Below are 13,271 nucleotides of genomic sequence, written 5' to 3'. Positions count from 1 at the left end.
ACTTGGGTTCTACTACATCGAAATAGAATTCAGTGCCAACGTCATATTCTACAAAAAGTTTGGAAGTGAAATAAGCAGCTTATATAAAATGTGTGCACAGACTTTATTTGCATTAGATAGATTTCACAGAATCCATTTCGCAGTTCTACAAAACATTTTGAGTTTTTATTTTATGAGTTTTAACGTCACAAAAAAAAAAAAAAAGAACATTGTGGAAGAGCTTGTCTTTAAAATGCAATAGGCCAATTAAAACTATTTTCGTAAACTGTTTATGTAAAAGTGAAATGTGGGCATCAAAGTTAGGGTTTAGAATGAATGTGCCGTCACTCTATATTAACCGCGAGAATTAAAAACAAACATCTGAGCTCTTTGTGATTATGATATGTTTACTGTCATTTGTTCAGCATCGCAGAAAATTACTTTTTCAATTAAATTCCCTTTTTTTAACATGTTTATTCATAGATTACCCACACTTTGATTGACTTTCGAACACAGCTTTTTGTGCTTTCTTTCTACTGAAAACTGGGATGAATAATTAAAAAGCCAACAGATGTATGATGCACCTCTGTCAGCCTCTTGCTGCTCCCAGCCTCCACTGCTCTCTCCTTCAGTAGTGTCTAAGCTTCATTGATCGCCACCCCCCCACCTTCAGACCCTATGCTTCTTTATTTCTCCCCTCTCGTCAATCCCTCCCCCCATGCTCTCTGTGAAATAGCTAGTTTGTATTTTTGCTGTAGGAGAGACGATGGATGGCAGGATGGTAGACAGGGAAATAGAGTGAGGGAGAGATGCTCTTTTGGTCTTGTGTATTTAATCAATTATGTTCTCTTGCTCCTTCTGCCAACCCTCCACTTGATCTTCGTTCGCCCAAACACACACACACACACACACACACACACGCAGACACACACTCAGATAAATGTTCAATGTTTCATCTCAGTAGTTTTTCTAGTTTACCCATTATTGTAGCTCCAAACTATCAGACAAGAGTGATAAAATTAGGTGTGTAATATTGCAACCTGACATCGCATTTAAACGTAAAGCAATCATAGCTGGTGTACAGCACTCAATTATTTATTTTTGGGGCTGATTTTGGTTCGACAAAGACTTTTATATTAGGTTTTGCGTTCAAGCAATCTCTTGAACACACTCATCTTAACAATTCACCATCTGAGTCAAATTAGCGTCTGGTCACAAATCAAAATTGGCAACAAAAGGAGGGTTTGATTCAGCAGATAAAATTAGAAGGAACAAAAAAACAATCAGCAGAGACAAGCCCAACCCTGACATGTCAAAGTCAGTCAGAGTCAGAAGCTATGTTTACATGGACATAAGTAATCGGATTTAACGGCCATTCAGAATTAAAATGGGTCATGTAAACGCCCCATTCAGATTATTTTTTGTTTATTCAGTTAGATCAGAAATCATTTGTAATCAAAATGAGACGGGTGGTTTATGCTGATTCATAATCCAAACAATGTGCATGTACATGTAAACACTTAATCTGTTCATTTTTTTTTTCCGATTGTGGAAAAAAAACCTGACCTGACTGCGCATGTGCGACCTATGTCATTTCTGCCTGGCTAATGCTAATAATATTAGCATGTTGGTGGAAGCAAAACTGGTCAGTGAGCGACTCAACATTTCTACTCGAAACTTTGAAAGAGCTCAAAATGATCTGTATTATCTGTAGCTCAGTCAGGGAGTGCAGTAACGTCTCCACCGTCATTAAAACCTGTCGCACGTCCATTTTGGGCGCTCAGGTTTGTTTACGTTCATCCCCGAAGTAGAACTACTTTTTTGGTGTTTCTTTAAGGAAAGTTTACCACTCTGCACATGTCAGTACTTCTATTCAGAATTAAAGCCCATAAACTATACATTTGAATTATTTAATCTGAAAACATTTCAATCTGGTCAAATAATTTTACGCACGTAAACATAGCTAGAGTCAGCGTTTCTTTATTGTCATTCGCACCACATGTGGTACATGTGGTGGAACGAAATTGAATACACAGGGTCCCAGTTACATCCAACAATAAAATGTAAAATAAAAACATTAAGATCTAAGATATGACCTAAGAAAAACATCAACTAAAAATACGCTAAACACTAATAGCATAAAACCTATACGCCGAACAGCAGCATGAACATGAGTATGTGTGAGCAGATGAGCACGTATGAACACAGTAACATGAAACAGATCAGCAGCAACATGTGATTTTTCACAGTGGTTATCCTGATTAGAGATTCATGAGTCTAACAGCCTCAGGGTAGAAGCTGTTCCTCAGTCTAGTGGTTCTACACTTAATGCTCCTCAACCTCCTTCCTGAGAGGAGCGGGGCAGAAAGTATGTATGCTGGGTGAGTGGGGTCCTTCATGATGCAGGTGGCCCTCTTCCTGCATCTAGAGGTGTATTCTATGCATCTATTCATCTAAGTGAATCTATTTTCACTGTTGATTCACAAAGTAGGGCATGCCATGCTGGTGAGAAAAATCACCACCACACTGATGATCTAAACCTCAGCGCTTCGTTGAAGTGCTTTTATAGCGAATATATATTTTGGTTGAACATTTAATAGCTAAAGATGGAAGCCATCAGCATAGATGGATGGTTTAATAATGCATGCAATATTATCCACATGGAAATGATTTCAAGTTTTAACTTTGCTGCAACAAGGTCCATTTAAGGTTTTATTATCATACTAAAAGTCAAGTTTTGTTTATTTAATTATCAACAACTTCTGATCTGCTGATGATATGCAGCCTTTCAAGGAATATATTTGTCACAAAGACTATTGGTAGAGAGTCATCAGCTTCTGTTTGGATTCTGATTGACCTTTTTAGTTCTATGACTTTCCTTCTAATGTTGCAAGAGAACTATTTCTGATTATACCCTCATCTTGTAGCTTCCAGTTGTTAAGTGCTTTTTGAGCACACAGTTAAATATTTAAATGTCACTTTTATGAGCTCTCTGTACAGATTTACGATTTTTTGTTCTTTTAATATTGGAGCAAATCGAATATGCACACAATGTGCTCTGGCAAATGATGGCCTTGCAGTGAATGAAAGTAGCGCAGTAAACATGAATAATACAGTGGGGAAAGTGGGGACGCTTACATGGAAAGATACATGAAAAGTTACAAAAAGAAACGGGCAGAACAAAAAAACCTTACAATCTAAAATTTGTTATTCTACTTTTATACCGTAACTTTTCTCACCCAGGCAAGCAGCTTCACAGCACTCTCTCCAAAATGTGTGATCAATGTTCATTTTTAGAATGTGTAATAATAAATAAAAAAAAACATGGGTTTTGTTAACCTAAACTCTGTTTTGCTCTATTAGATCTGTGAGCAGAATGAACATTAGTGTGTTTTCATTTATTGGTCATGTTTTCCTAAATGTCTCTCACTGATGTAGCACTTGCTGATTTTTCCAGGGTTTCCTCAGGGTGTGGAAGCTGCATGTCCAGGTTTCTTTGGTCTTTGCTTTATTTTTGTTTGTTTGTTTTGTGTATGGGAGACATGGTGGTACAGTTGGTAGAATTGCCACCTTTTAAAGACAAGGTCGCTAGATTTAAACCCGGCTGGGGGTCCATTCTTGGTGGAGTTGGCATGCTCTCTTCGTGCATGCATGGGTTTACTCCAGTTTCCTCCCACAAACCAAAAACATGCATGTTAGACTGATTGGTAACTCAAAATTGTCCCTAGGTGTGAGTGAGAGAGTGAATGGTTGTTTGTCTCATTTATCCCTATGTGTCCCTGTGGTGGACTTGTGACCTGCCCAGGGTGCCCCACGTGTCTTGCACAGTGACTGTTGGACATGGGCACCAGTGATCCCCATGACCTGAAATAGAAGAAGTGGGTAAAGATAATGGACGTATGGCTTTTTTATGTGTGTGTGTGTGCAGGCAAATCTTTTGAAGTGTCTAGGTTGCATCTCCTTTTGAGGTTCCATGTCTTCTATGAAGCGTTGTGGTGAAACAGAGATCCATCTGGGTCACATGTCATGGCTTTCTACATCTTGAGGTTCAGGGGGTTTTAAGGTCTGCTTGAAGTTTTTTTGTGCAGCAACAGTTTGGGGCTAGCCATCAAATGTATTTCTCTTTGTTTTTTACAGATGCAGGAGTGTATTTATCTTGATGGTTGTGGTGGATCGCTGGTAGCAGCTTTGGAACTGTATTTTTTTGTTACTCTTTTCTTAACACTTCTTGTGCTTTTGATGTGTTGACTTTTTCATTTTATTTGGCTTGGGTTGTTGCAGGGATTTGTGTGACAAGTGGTATGCTTGCATATAAAAAGTACCATTTATGTAATGTTCTCTGATATTAGTGCAAAAATAACATATATTCATTAAATATAAATAATCAGAGTCAGAGTCAGAGTTTCTTTATTGTCATTCGCACCTCATGTGGTACATGTGGTGGAGCGAAATTATGTACACGGGGTCCCAGTTACATCCAACAATAAAATGTATAAGAAAAACAGTAATAACATCTAAGATATGAACTAAGAAAAACATCAACTAAATATACACTAAGCACTCATAACATAAAACATTGAACATCACCACAAACATGAACATGAGTCTGTGAGCAGATGTGCACGCATGAACACATCAACATTGAAACAGATCAGCAGCAACATGAAACAGATCAGCAGCAACATGATATGGTTTTTCACAGTGATTATTCTAGTTAGAGATTCATGAGTCTAACAGCCTCAGGGTAGAAGCTGTTCCTCAGTCTAGTGGTTCTACACTTAATGCTCCTTAACCTCCTTCCTGAGGGGAGTGGGGCAAAAAGTGTGTGTGCTGGGTGGGTGGGGTCCTTCATGATGCAGGTGGCCCTCTTCCTGCATCTGGAGGTGTAGATGTCTGTGATGGTGGGGAGACTGACTCCAACAGATTTCTGTGCAGCCTTCACCACTCTCTGCAAAGCTTTTCTTTCTGCAGCTGTGCAGCCTCCATGCCACACGTTGATGCTCGAGCACAGGATGCTCTCCACTGCACACCTGTAGAAGGAGGTGAGGACTGAGCTTCCCAGACCAGCTCGCCTCAGCCGTCTGAGGAAGTAGAGTCTCTGATGAGCTTTCTTGATCAGGCTGGTGGTGTTGTTGCTCCAGCTGAGGTTGTCATTCATGTGTACACCCAAGTACTTGTAGCTGGAGACCACTTCCACCGCAGATCCTCTTATGTTCAGGGGGGTGTAGGTGTTTTTGTTCCTTCTGAAGTCCACAATCATCTCCTTTGTCTTCTTCACATTGATGTGAAGGTTATTCTCTTTGCACCAGCTCTCCAGGTGTTCCACCTCCTGCCTGTAGCTGGACTCATCATTGTTTGTGATGCATCCCACCACCGCTGTATCATCTGCAAACTTTACAATGTGACAGCCTGGATGGGTAGCTGCACAATCATATGTGAGCAGAGTAAACAGGAGGGGGCTCAACACACATCCCTGAGGAGAGCCAGTGCTGAGGGTTATGGTGGAGGAGGAGAGGTTGTGGATCCTCACTAACTGTGGTCTGTTTGTTAAAAAGTCTAGTACCCAGTTGCAAATGGAGGGGCTTAGTCCTAGTGTGGATAGTTTGTCCATCAGGGTTTGGGGGATCATGGTGTTGAAGGCGGATGTGAAGTCCACAAAGAGCATACGGACGTAAGAGGACTCTTGCTCCAGAAATACGCTAGGAGTTGGGTTTAAGATGAGAGTTTCAGAGTTGCAATCCCCTACCAACCAAGGAGTTATCTTGGATTGAACAATGAATAGAAAATACATATTTCTACTTTACAAATGTGAGAAACCCCTTTAGGATGCAGCAAAATCCAAAATTACTCCAACAAAGTGGTAGTAAAATGCTGGTTGAAATAGCCAGCACAGTCAAAAACAGTTTACAGGGCCAAAACAGACAATGATTCACTAAGTAAGACTTTGAAAACCTTTTTTCCCCCACACAAATACACATACATGCATGCCTTGGAAGCATGGACAGATGTGGAAGTACACAAAACTAAACCATGTTATTTATTTTATGTTTTTGGACTGAGACCACTTAGTTCTAAAGGCTTTACTGGGTAATAATATGATTTTATGTGTGATGGTACTTTTTGCGGACACAGCAAACCACCTGTCTTTAGTTCAGTCTTCATCCTTCGTATTATAATGCTGAATAAAATGGATAAAGACTTTTTAAAGCCCATGTGAAGACGTGCATGCATGGTTTTCCTCTGTTAAACAGATTCTTTCTGTCTCTCTCTTAGGTTGTCAGGCAGTAACGTCCCCGCTCCGATTGTTAGCAACAAGAACTGGCTTCGGCTGCATTTTGTGTCTGATAGCAACCACCGTTACCGAGGTTTCAGTGCACATTATCAAGGTAAGATGAGTGTCTGCAGACATAATCTTGGAAATACAAACATACAAAGTGTGTGCATTGTCATTATTGGTAAATAGAACTCTATATGTATTTTACGTACATACAATCCACAATGAACATTTGTTTTTTATGTGACTTAGTAAGGTTTGTTTTATTTACTTGACAGTTTTGCCATTTTTTTATTCTTTCTGATATCCCGCTCTCCCTCTTAACTCATTTTAATTACACTTCTTGCCTCCGATTGTCTAGCCTTTGCTCTCGCAATCTTTGTCTCGTTCTTTCCCCCACTTTTTATATGTGGTTAGCTTTTTCTTTTCTCTCGGGTAAATGCTCAAAAGCTTGCAGTTATTGTTTTTCTCTCGCTCTCTTTCTCTAACATTCTCTCTATGATACTGTCCCTGAACGTAAGAAAACGGTTGGAGATTTATTTGGCAACATTTATGTCTCCCAGCAGCGATAATGAGAGGAGAATTCGTATTGCAAAAAGCACTTGGAGGAGACGGTGTTTCACTTGGTTTTCTGACCCTCTACCTGTTTTCCTTTATTCTCAAATTGCCTCTTAAGTCCATTCAGCATCAGCAGTCACTTAGTATGTTTGTATCGTCTTGACCAGAGGCATATGTGGTGTGCTTATAGCACACTCAGAAAACACAGTGTGATTAAAATACCCAAGCAGATGGTGTTTTATGGAAAAGTGAAAGAGAGAGGCAAAGAAGGTGGAAAATGTAATCATAGTTGTCATAGCCTAGCCCGGTGGTGGTGGTGGTGCGTGGGGTGACAACTCTTTTCTGTCAAGACAGTTGTAGGAGGAACTCATATTTATACATTGTTGTAACTTGAGGTCAAGTTTACTTTTTTGTGTTGCACAAACTGTTTCAATGAATATTAGACAAACCTCATGCTGCACGATGTGGAGAGTAGGTCCACTTTTAGCTTTTTGGCAACGTGTTGCTATATTTTGCTTTCACTTAACCCATGGCTGCTTTTAGCTATCAGTTTTCTATTTTTAATTTTCAGCTAGCTTTTAGCATATTTTAGCTTCTAGTTTTCATGTTAATACTGTTAGAATTTAGGTTTTGGTCCCCTTAGCATTTAGTTAGCCTTTTTGTTACTTTTAGCTAACATTTTAGTACTTTTAACAATTAGCTAGCCTATTGCTACATTTAGCTTTTAGCTAGCATTTTGCAGCATTTAGTTTTTAGCTAGTGTTTTTGATGCATTTTGTAATGTCTAACTCTTAGCGGCTATTTTGCTACTTTTAGGTTTTAAGTCACTCACTGTAAACTTTACTCTTAGTTGTATTTTGGTACTTTTAGTTCGTGTTTTTACCACTTTCAGCTTTTATCTAGCGTTTTCACAACTTTTATCTTGAACAACTCAGTTTTAATTTATTCCACAAATTTCAGCACTCACTATTTACACTGGATTTTCACAGAGAACACAATCTCTCTACTTTGGTAAATTGTTGTGTTATGCCAGAAATTACCTCCTATATTTATTGTGATCTTTTATATATGTCTAATATTAAATTATATATGACTGAATAAAAACAACAACAAAAAAGTGAATCTGAGCAGGACAACCAAAATATAAAAAATACCAGCCTTTGAAATGGTGCAAACTCTGTTTCCTCACGACATGTGCTAGCATGTCCATGTGGACTCACTGTGAAATGAAACAAAGCTGCTTCAAATCAAAGAAGACAGAGGAGATATCTGTTATAGAATTGCAGTAAGGGTACGAGACTAAAAAAGATTGTGTGAGAAAACTGTCAACTTACAGTATGAAAGAAAAAGATTAATAACACCATTTGAAACATTTCACTACAGTAACGTTAGAAAGCCATTTAAGTTAAAAACAAACACACTTGATTTAAAAGTTGGCCTTGGTAAACTTGAAGCACTAAGTCCCAACAAGAGATGCATACAATACCATTGGTGATTACTAAGTAATACTTCAGAAAAAAAAAAAAAAAAAAACTCTTTTGGCACAAATTCAAATCTATTATTTTTCTCTTTAAATATAGGACAGTGACGTTACACCCTTTGCTTCCATTAATACTGTGATCAAACTGAGCACATTTAAATTTATATTTGACATGCTGGGCAGCATGGTGGCACAGTTGGTAGAGCTGCCGCCTCTCAGTGAGAAAGGTCGCCCCGGTTCAAATCCCAGCAGCGGGCTTTTCTGCATGGAGTTTGCATGTTCTCTCTGTGCATGCCGGTTTCCTTCCGCAGATCAAAAACATGCATGTTCAGCTGATTGGTGACTCTAAATTGTCTCTATGTGTGAGTGAGAGTGTGCATGGTTGTTTGTCTCCATGTGTCCCTGTGATGGACTGGAGACCTGTCCGGGGTTGCCCCCCGCCTCTCAAATGCTGGACATGGGCACAGTGATCCCTGTAACCCAGAAAGAAAGAAGTGGGTAACGATAATGGATGGATGGTTGTCTGGTTCTACAATTAAATGCACCTTTTTTTTAATAATATTTCTATTTATTTAATAATTAATTTAATAATAGCTTTAATAACCTGAGGCTGATGTAACAGTCTGCAATTATTTTTCTAAAGAAGTGCAGTTAATTTTTGAAAATTCTTCCATCCAAAGGAGGAAAAGATCTCCCAATAAATGCCACAAAAACAAGTTGTCTTTTTTGATACAGTAACAAACCATAGTAGGGTTCAACAACAACAAAAAAGTTTAAGAACCACTCACCTAGCCCATTGCATCCCCTGTTTTTGTTATTTATAACTTCAGCAGTAACTTTGCAATATTTTCCATTAAGCCTACTGAACCTACCTGTCTTGCAGGTTAGCCAACATGACCTGGAAGTTATGAGTTGCATCCCACTGCGCCTCACTTCCTAATTCAGCAAAGTTCACAGCAGGTCATCACAATCCACAAGAAAAAACAACAACCAAAAAAAAAAAAAAAAAAACACACAAGATGTACTTTTACTAGTTCTCAATGGTAATGTCTCCACTTGAATGGAAGCATTTTAACATGTCACAGGTTTCCACACAAACAATGTCAGCACTGATGAAATGACCCCCTCTGTCTCATAAGCACTCAGTGATCCACAAGAAGAGACTTTTTCACCTTCTTATCTTGTCAACACTCTTTTTTTGTACATAACACCTTCAGAGGCACTAAAACACGGTGCTCTAACTTTAACAGTAATCAGTTTCTTGCTCAGTTTTGGAAAATGTTGGCAACATTTCAGCCTTTCCCAGCTTAGACTATTGTCCTCAGAAACACAAGTTGGGTTACCATTAAGACTTTTGTCTGAATAAAGAAATAACATTTCCTTGAAGGAATTCATTTTGTCTGTTGAGTAAAACCTCATAAGTTAAAATCCACACAAAGTCATGCTATACTGTAAGATCTTAGATGACTTAATAATGCTTGAACTATGTGTTTAGAATGACTCTTATTTACTACCACACCATATTTTAGCTCAATATTTATCAAATTGGCTAAGTTTTAGCCATTTTTGTTTTCTCAGGTTGCTCAGCTGTGGCAGCCGTCTTGGATAGTGTTGACTTCACAAGTAATTTGTTGTAGGTGTTCATCCTATGATTGCCTTCTGATTTTTTCATTAAAATCTGTTCAATGATTCATAAGATGTTTTGCTAGCTGTACAGTCAAGTTCATACTCACAGAGACATGTATAAAAAAAAAAAAAAAGCATTGTCCTCTTTGCCTTGGGGTGGTGGACTAAACCTTTAGTAACTGAAGCTGTAACAATGAGTAATGGCCTTGTGAAGCCTAAATGAGCAAGTGGAAAAAATGTCTTAACCAACGCAATCAAGAACTGCTGTAAAAAGTTTATAATGTTGAAATGATCTTACTTTTCAACTGAGGTTTAGTGACTTGCAAGGATTTTTATAATAAGGTACTCCGATTGTGGATCATAGAAAGTTATTTTGCCACATTACTAACTCTAAGTATCCATTCGGCTTATTGAAATGAAACTTTTAGATGTCTTTAGAAAGCTGTGAGACCTCAGTTGCATCAGTCACGTGCAAGACTTGCAGAACTCTGGCCAATTACACCAATTAAAGTAAATGAAACTTCAATTAATTCTGTGATAACTTTATATTACCTCTGCATAATTTTCCAGTCTGCAGTTATATTGCTTATAATGACCCCAGATGACACCCCCACAGCTTATTGCCAGAGTTTTATAGTGACCATTGGGAGGACATGCCCCTAGCTTATAATGCTGAATTTAAAAACATAAACGTCAGTGATTTTTATCTTTCTTCTAAGCAACAGGCAGAAATGGAACTAGGTGTACCCCCTTTTCAACACTGCTTGTGAATATCAATATCACAAGAATACCCATAGTGAAAGGACTGATGATAAACAACCCAGACACAGAAATATCAATTTAGTGCTTTTATTTACAGTGAGTAATAATTCAGGATGAAACTGGAACCCTAGGGAGCAAGGAGATGTGTCAGGTCCAGAGTTCAGCAAAGGGGGTTTACTCAGAACATGCCCTTACCGGTAGATGGTTGGTCAGATGTATAGTTCCAAAGTCCTGTACAATCATGAGAAGATCCAATGTGCTCAGGGGGGCATGTGGTTGGAGAGCGAGGAGAGGAGCTGAAGGGCACACAGGTTTCCAGAGGTTCACTAAGAGATCCAAATACTCAGGTAGGTCTCAGGAGGTTCACCGGAAAGCTCACAGGAGAAAGGCAAATAATCACAAGACTTAGAGATTCACAAAGGGCTACGAGCACGAACTATAAGCAGGGTAATGCTCCAGCATCGAAGGAGAGTCATCACTCATAAATTGCCTGGAGCCTTGTCGGGACACATTGTCTGCAGGTGTGAAAGTATGGCACCCTCTGAGGACCAAAAACAGGCATGGAACAGGATCTCCCACAATCATAAACTTTTACATATCTTAATTAAATTAGCATCATTTCAAGGACAACTTCTTACTTTTAGTCAAAAAGCTTGGACAAGTAGGGGCACAAGCAAAAATTTTCATGGGGGGTGTTCTGGAACATCTGTTACCAACATTTTGGATATAAGGCCCTGTGAATTAGGAGGTCAAGGTCTTTTTTTTACATTTGGCGTGTTTCCCACAGACAACATCAGATTAGTATTTTTGGAGTCTGAAGGCAGGGTGAAGACCTCAGACATTTTGCGTACTTTAACAATTACTAAGCACTTTCTGCAAGGTCCACTGTTGTCCTGCTGAGGCACAGGGATGAGGCTAAAAGTCAGTGCTGTTACTGTGTTGGAAACTCAAGCACTAAGAAGCTGATCTCAAGCTTTCAACAATGATATATAAAAATTTAGCATTCACTGAAATAATGCATATCACCGCTGCCTTCAACGCCAGTTTTTTAAGACTAAAATCATAATATGAAGAGAGATGATGGAATTATAGCCTTTTCTGTCCTCTTCTGTATGTTTTCCCCAGTTTTCTCCTTCTGCACCTCTGCAGCCACTCTGCATGCTGCCCTTCAGTCATGCTACTTGACTGATTGACTGACAACCCGGCCAGTTCCCCTGAGATTTGAAATTTTGGCTTAATAGGTTTAATTGATCTTAAGTAGTTTAAAAGGTTAATCAGCATGTTAATGGGTGGTGTCAGTGGGATAAGTCAGTTGATCAATTAGAAAATATTTCAACAAGCTTTTGATTGATTGGCTCCTTCACGTCAGCTGCCAGTCATCTCCTTTTGGTGTTTATTACACATTAGTAGAAGGGCATGGTGGTTAAAAGGTTACTTGATGGCACTTTTTTTTCTTACACCCTTATAAATTAGAATAAAATAATAGAACATCTTACAAATAAAACATACAGATGTTTTGTTGTCTTTTCTTATTGTACAAAAAGGCTTAAACAAGAAAATGTGTCATCTTTTTAGGGTGTATAAACAATGGTGGCACAGTGATGCTGTTGGTAGAGCTGCCACCTCTCAGTGAGCAGGTCACTGGAAACAAATAAAATAAAAATAAAAATCCCAACTTGGGCCTTTCTGGGTGGAGTTTGCATGTTGTCTTCGTGCATGCATGGAATTTTGTCCGGGTACTCCAGTTTCCTCCCACAGACCAAAAACATGCATGTTAGGCTGATTGGTAACTCTAAATTGTCCCTAGGTGTGAGTGAGAGAGTGAATTCTTGTTTATCTCATTTGTCTCTGTGTCCCTGTGATGGACTGGAGACCTGTCCAGGGTGTCCCCTGCCTTTTGCATAGTGACTGCTGGATATGTGCACCAGTGACCACTGTGACCTGAAAAAAAAAAAATATATATATTTTTTTTTATTTCTGAAAAGAAAATTCAAAAAGATTTCTTCATTTATTTCCCTAAATTTCAGTGTGGTAGTAGCTGAGACTGATCCCTAACACACTGCAGGTTGTGCAATTTCTTTAGTTAAAAATTTCCCATGACCAGGGGTGGACAAAGTACTCAATTCTAGTACTTAAGTAAAAGTATTGATACTCATGGGCAAATCTTACTCGACTACAAGTAAAAGTTGCTCAGTCAAAAGTTTACTCAAGTTAAAGTGCTGAAGTACTGTACTTACTTTTTAAAAATACTTTAGTATTCAAAGCACATGCATTTAAAACATACTCAAGTATTTAAAAGTACCAATTATATTTTCTAATATCAGTACATTGCTGTATTGTTTTGAGTGATTTTACAGAACCTTGTAACTCTCTGAAGCCACCTGATGATGTATTGACATGTAGAACCACTCTTACACCACACGCCTTAATAAAACCTGTAAACTAAAAAATACTTTCTTCCCTACATTTTACATTTGTGGAAAGTCATGGAAATCCTAACAAATGATGCACATTTAGTCTTTTCCTCAACTTCAGTATTCATGCACTGCGTTGTTTATCTGTAAAAGTGCATATATTGACAGCAACAACTTA

At 38.6% G+C, this 13,271-nt stretch overlaps 1 protein-coding gene across 1 annotated transcript in view; it reads left to right on the top strand.

Moving 5' to 3' along the window:
- Positions 1-13,271, top strand: part of LOC119425451 (CUB and sushi domain-containing protein 3) — a 504,865-nt gene that overhangs the window by 287,183 nt on the left and 204,411 nt on the right. The window contains exon 6 of the mRNA XM_037692978.1: positions 6,253-6,365. Coding sequence (XP_037548906.1) covers positions 6,253-6,365 — 113 coding nt within the window. The remainder of the gene's footprint in view (positions 1-6,252; positions 6,366-13,271) is intronic.

Source organism: Nematolebias whitei, chromosome 19 (genome assembly GCF_014905685.2).
Source record: "Nematolebias whitei isolate Nwh7 chromosome 19, NemWhi1, whole genome shotgun sequence".
Taxonomy (NCBI): Eukaryota; Metazoa; Chordata; class Actinopteri; order Cyprinodontiformes; family Rivulidae; genus Nematolebias; species Nematolebias whitei.
Note: the sequence above shows the minus strand (reverse complement) of the source record. Positions and strands in the feature narration are given on the sequence as shown.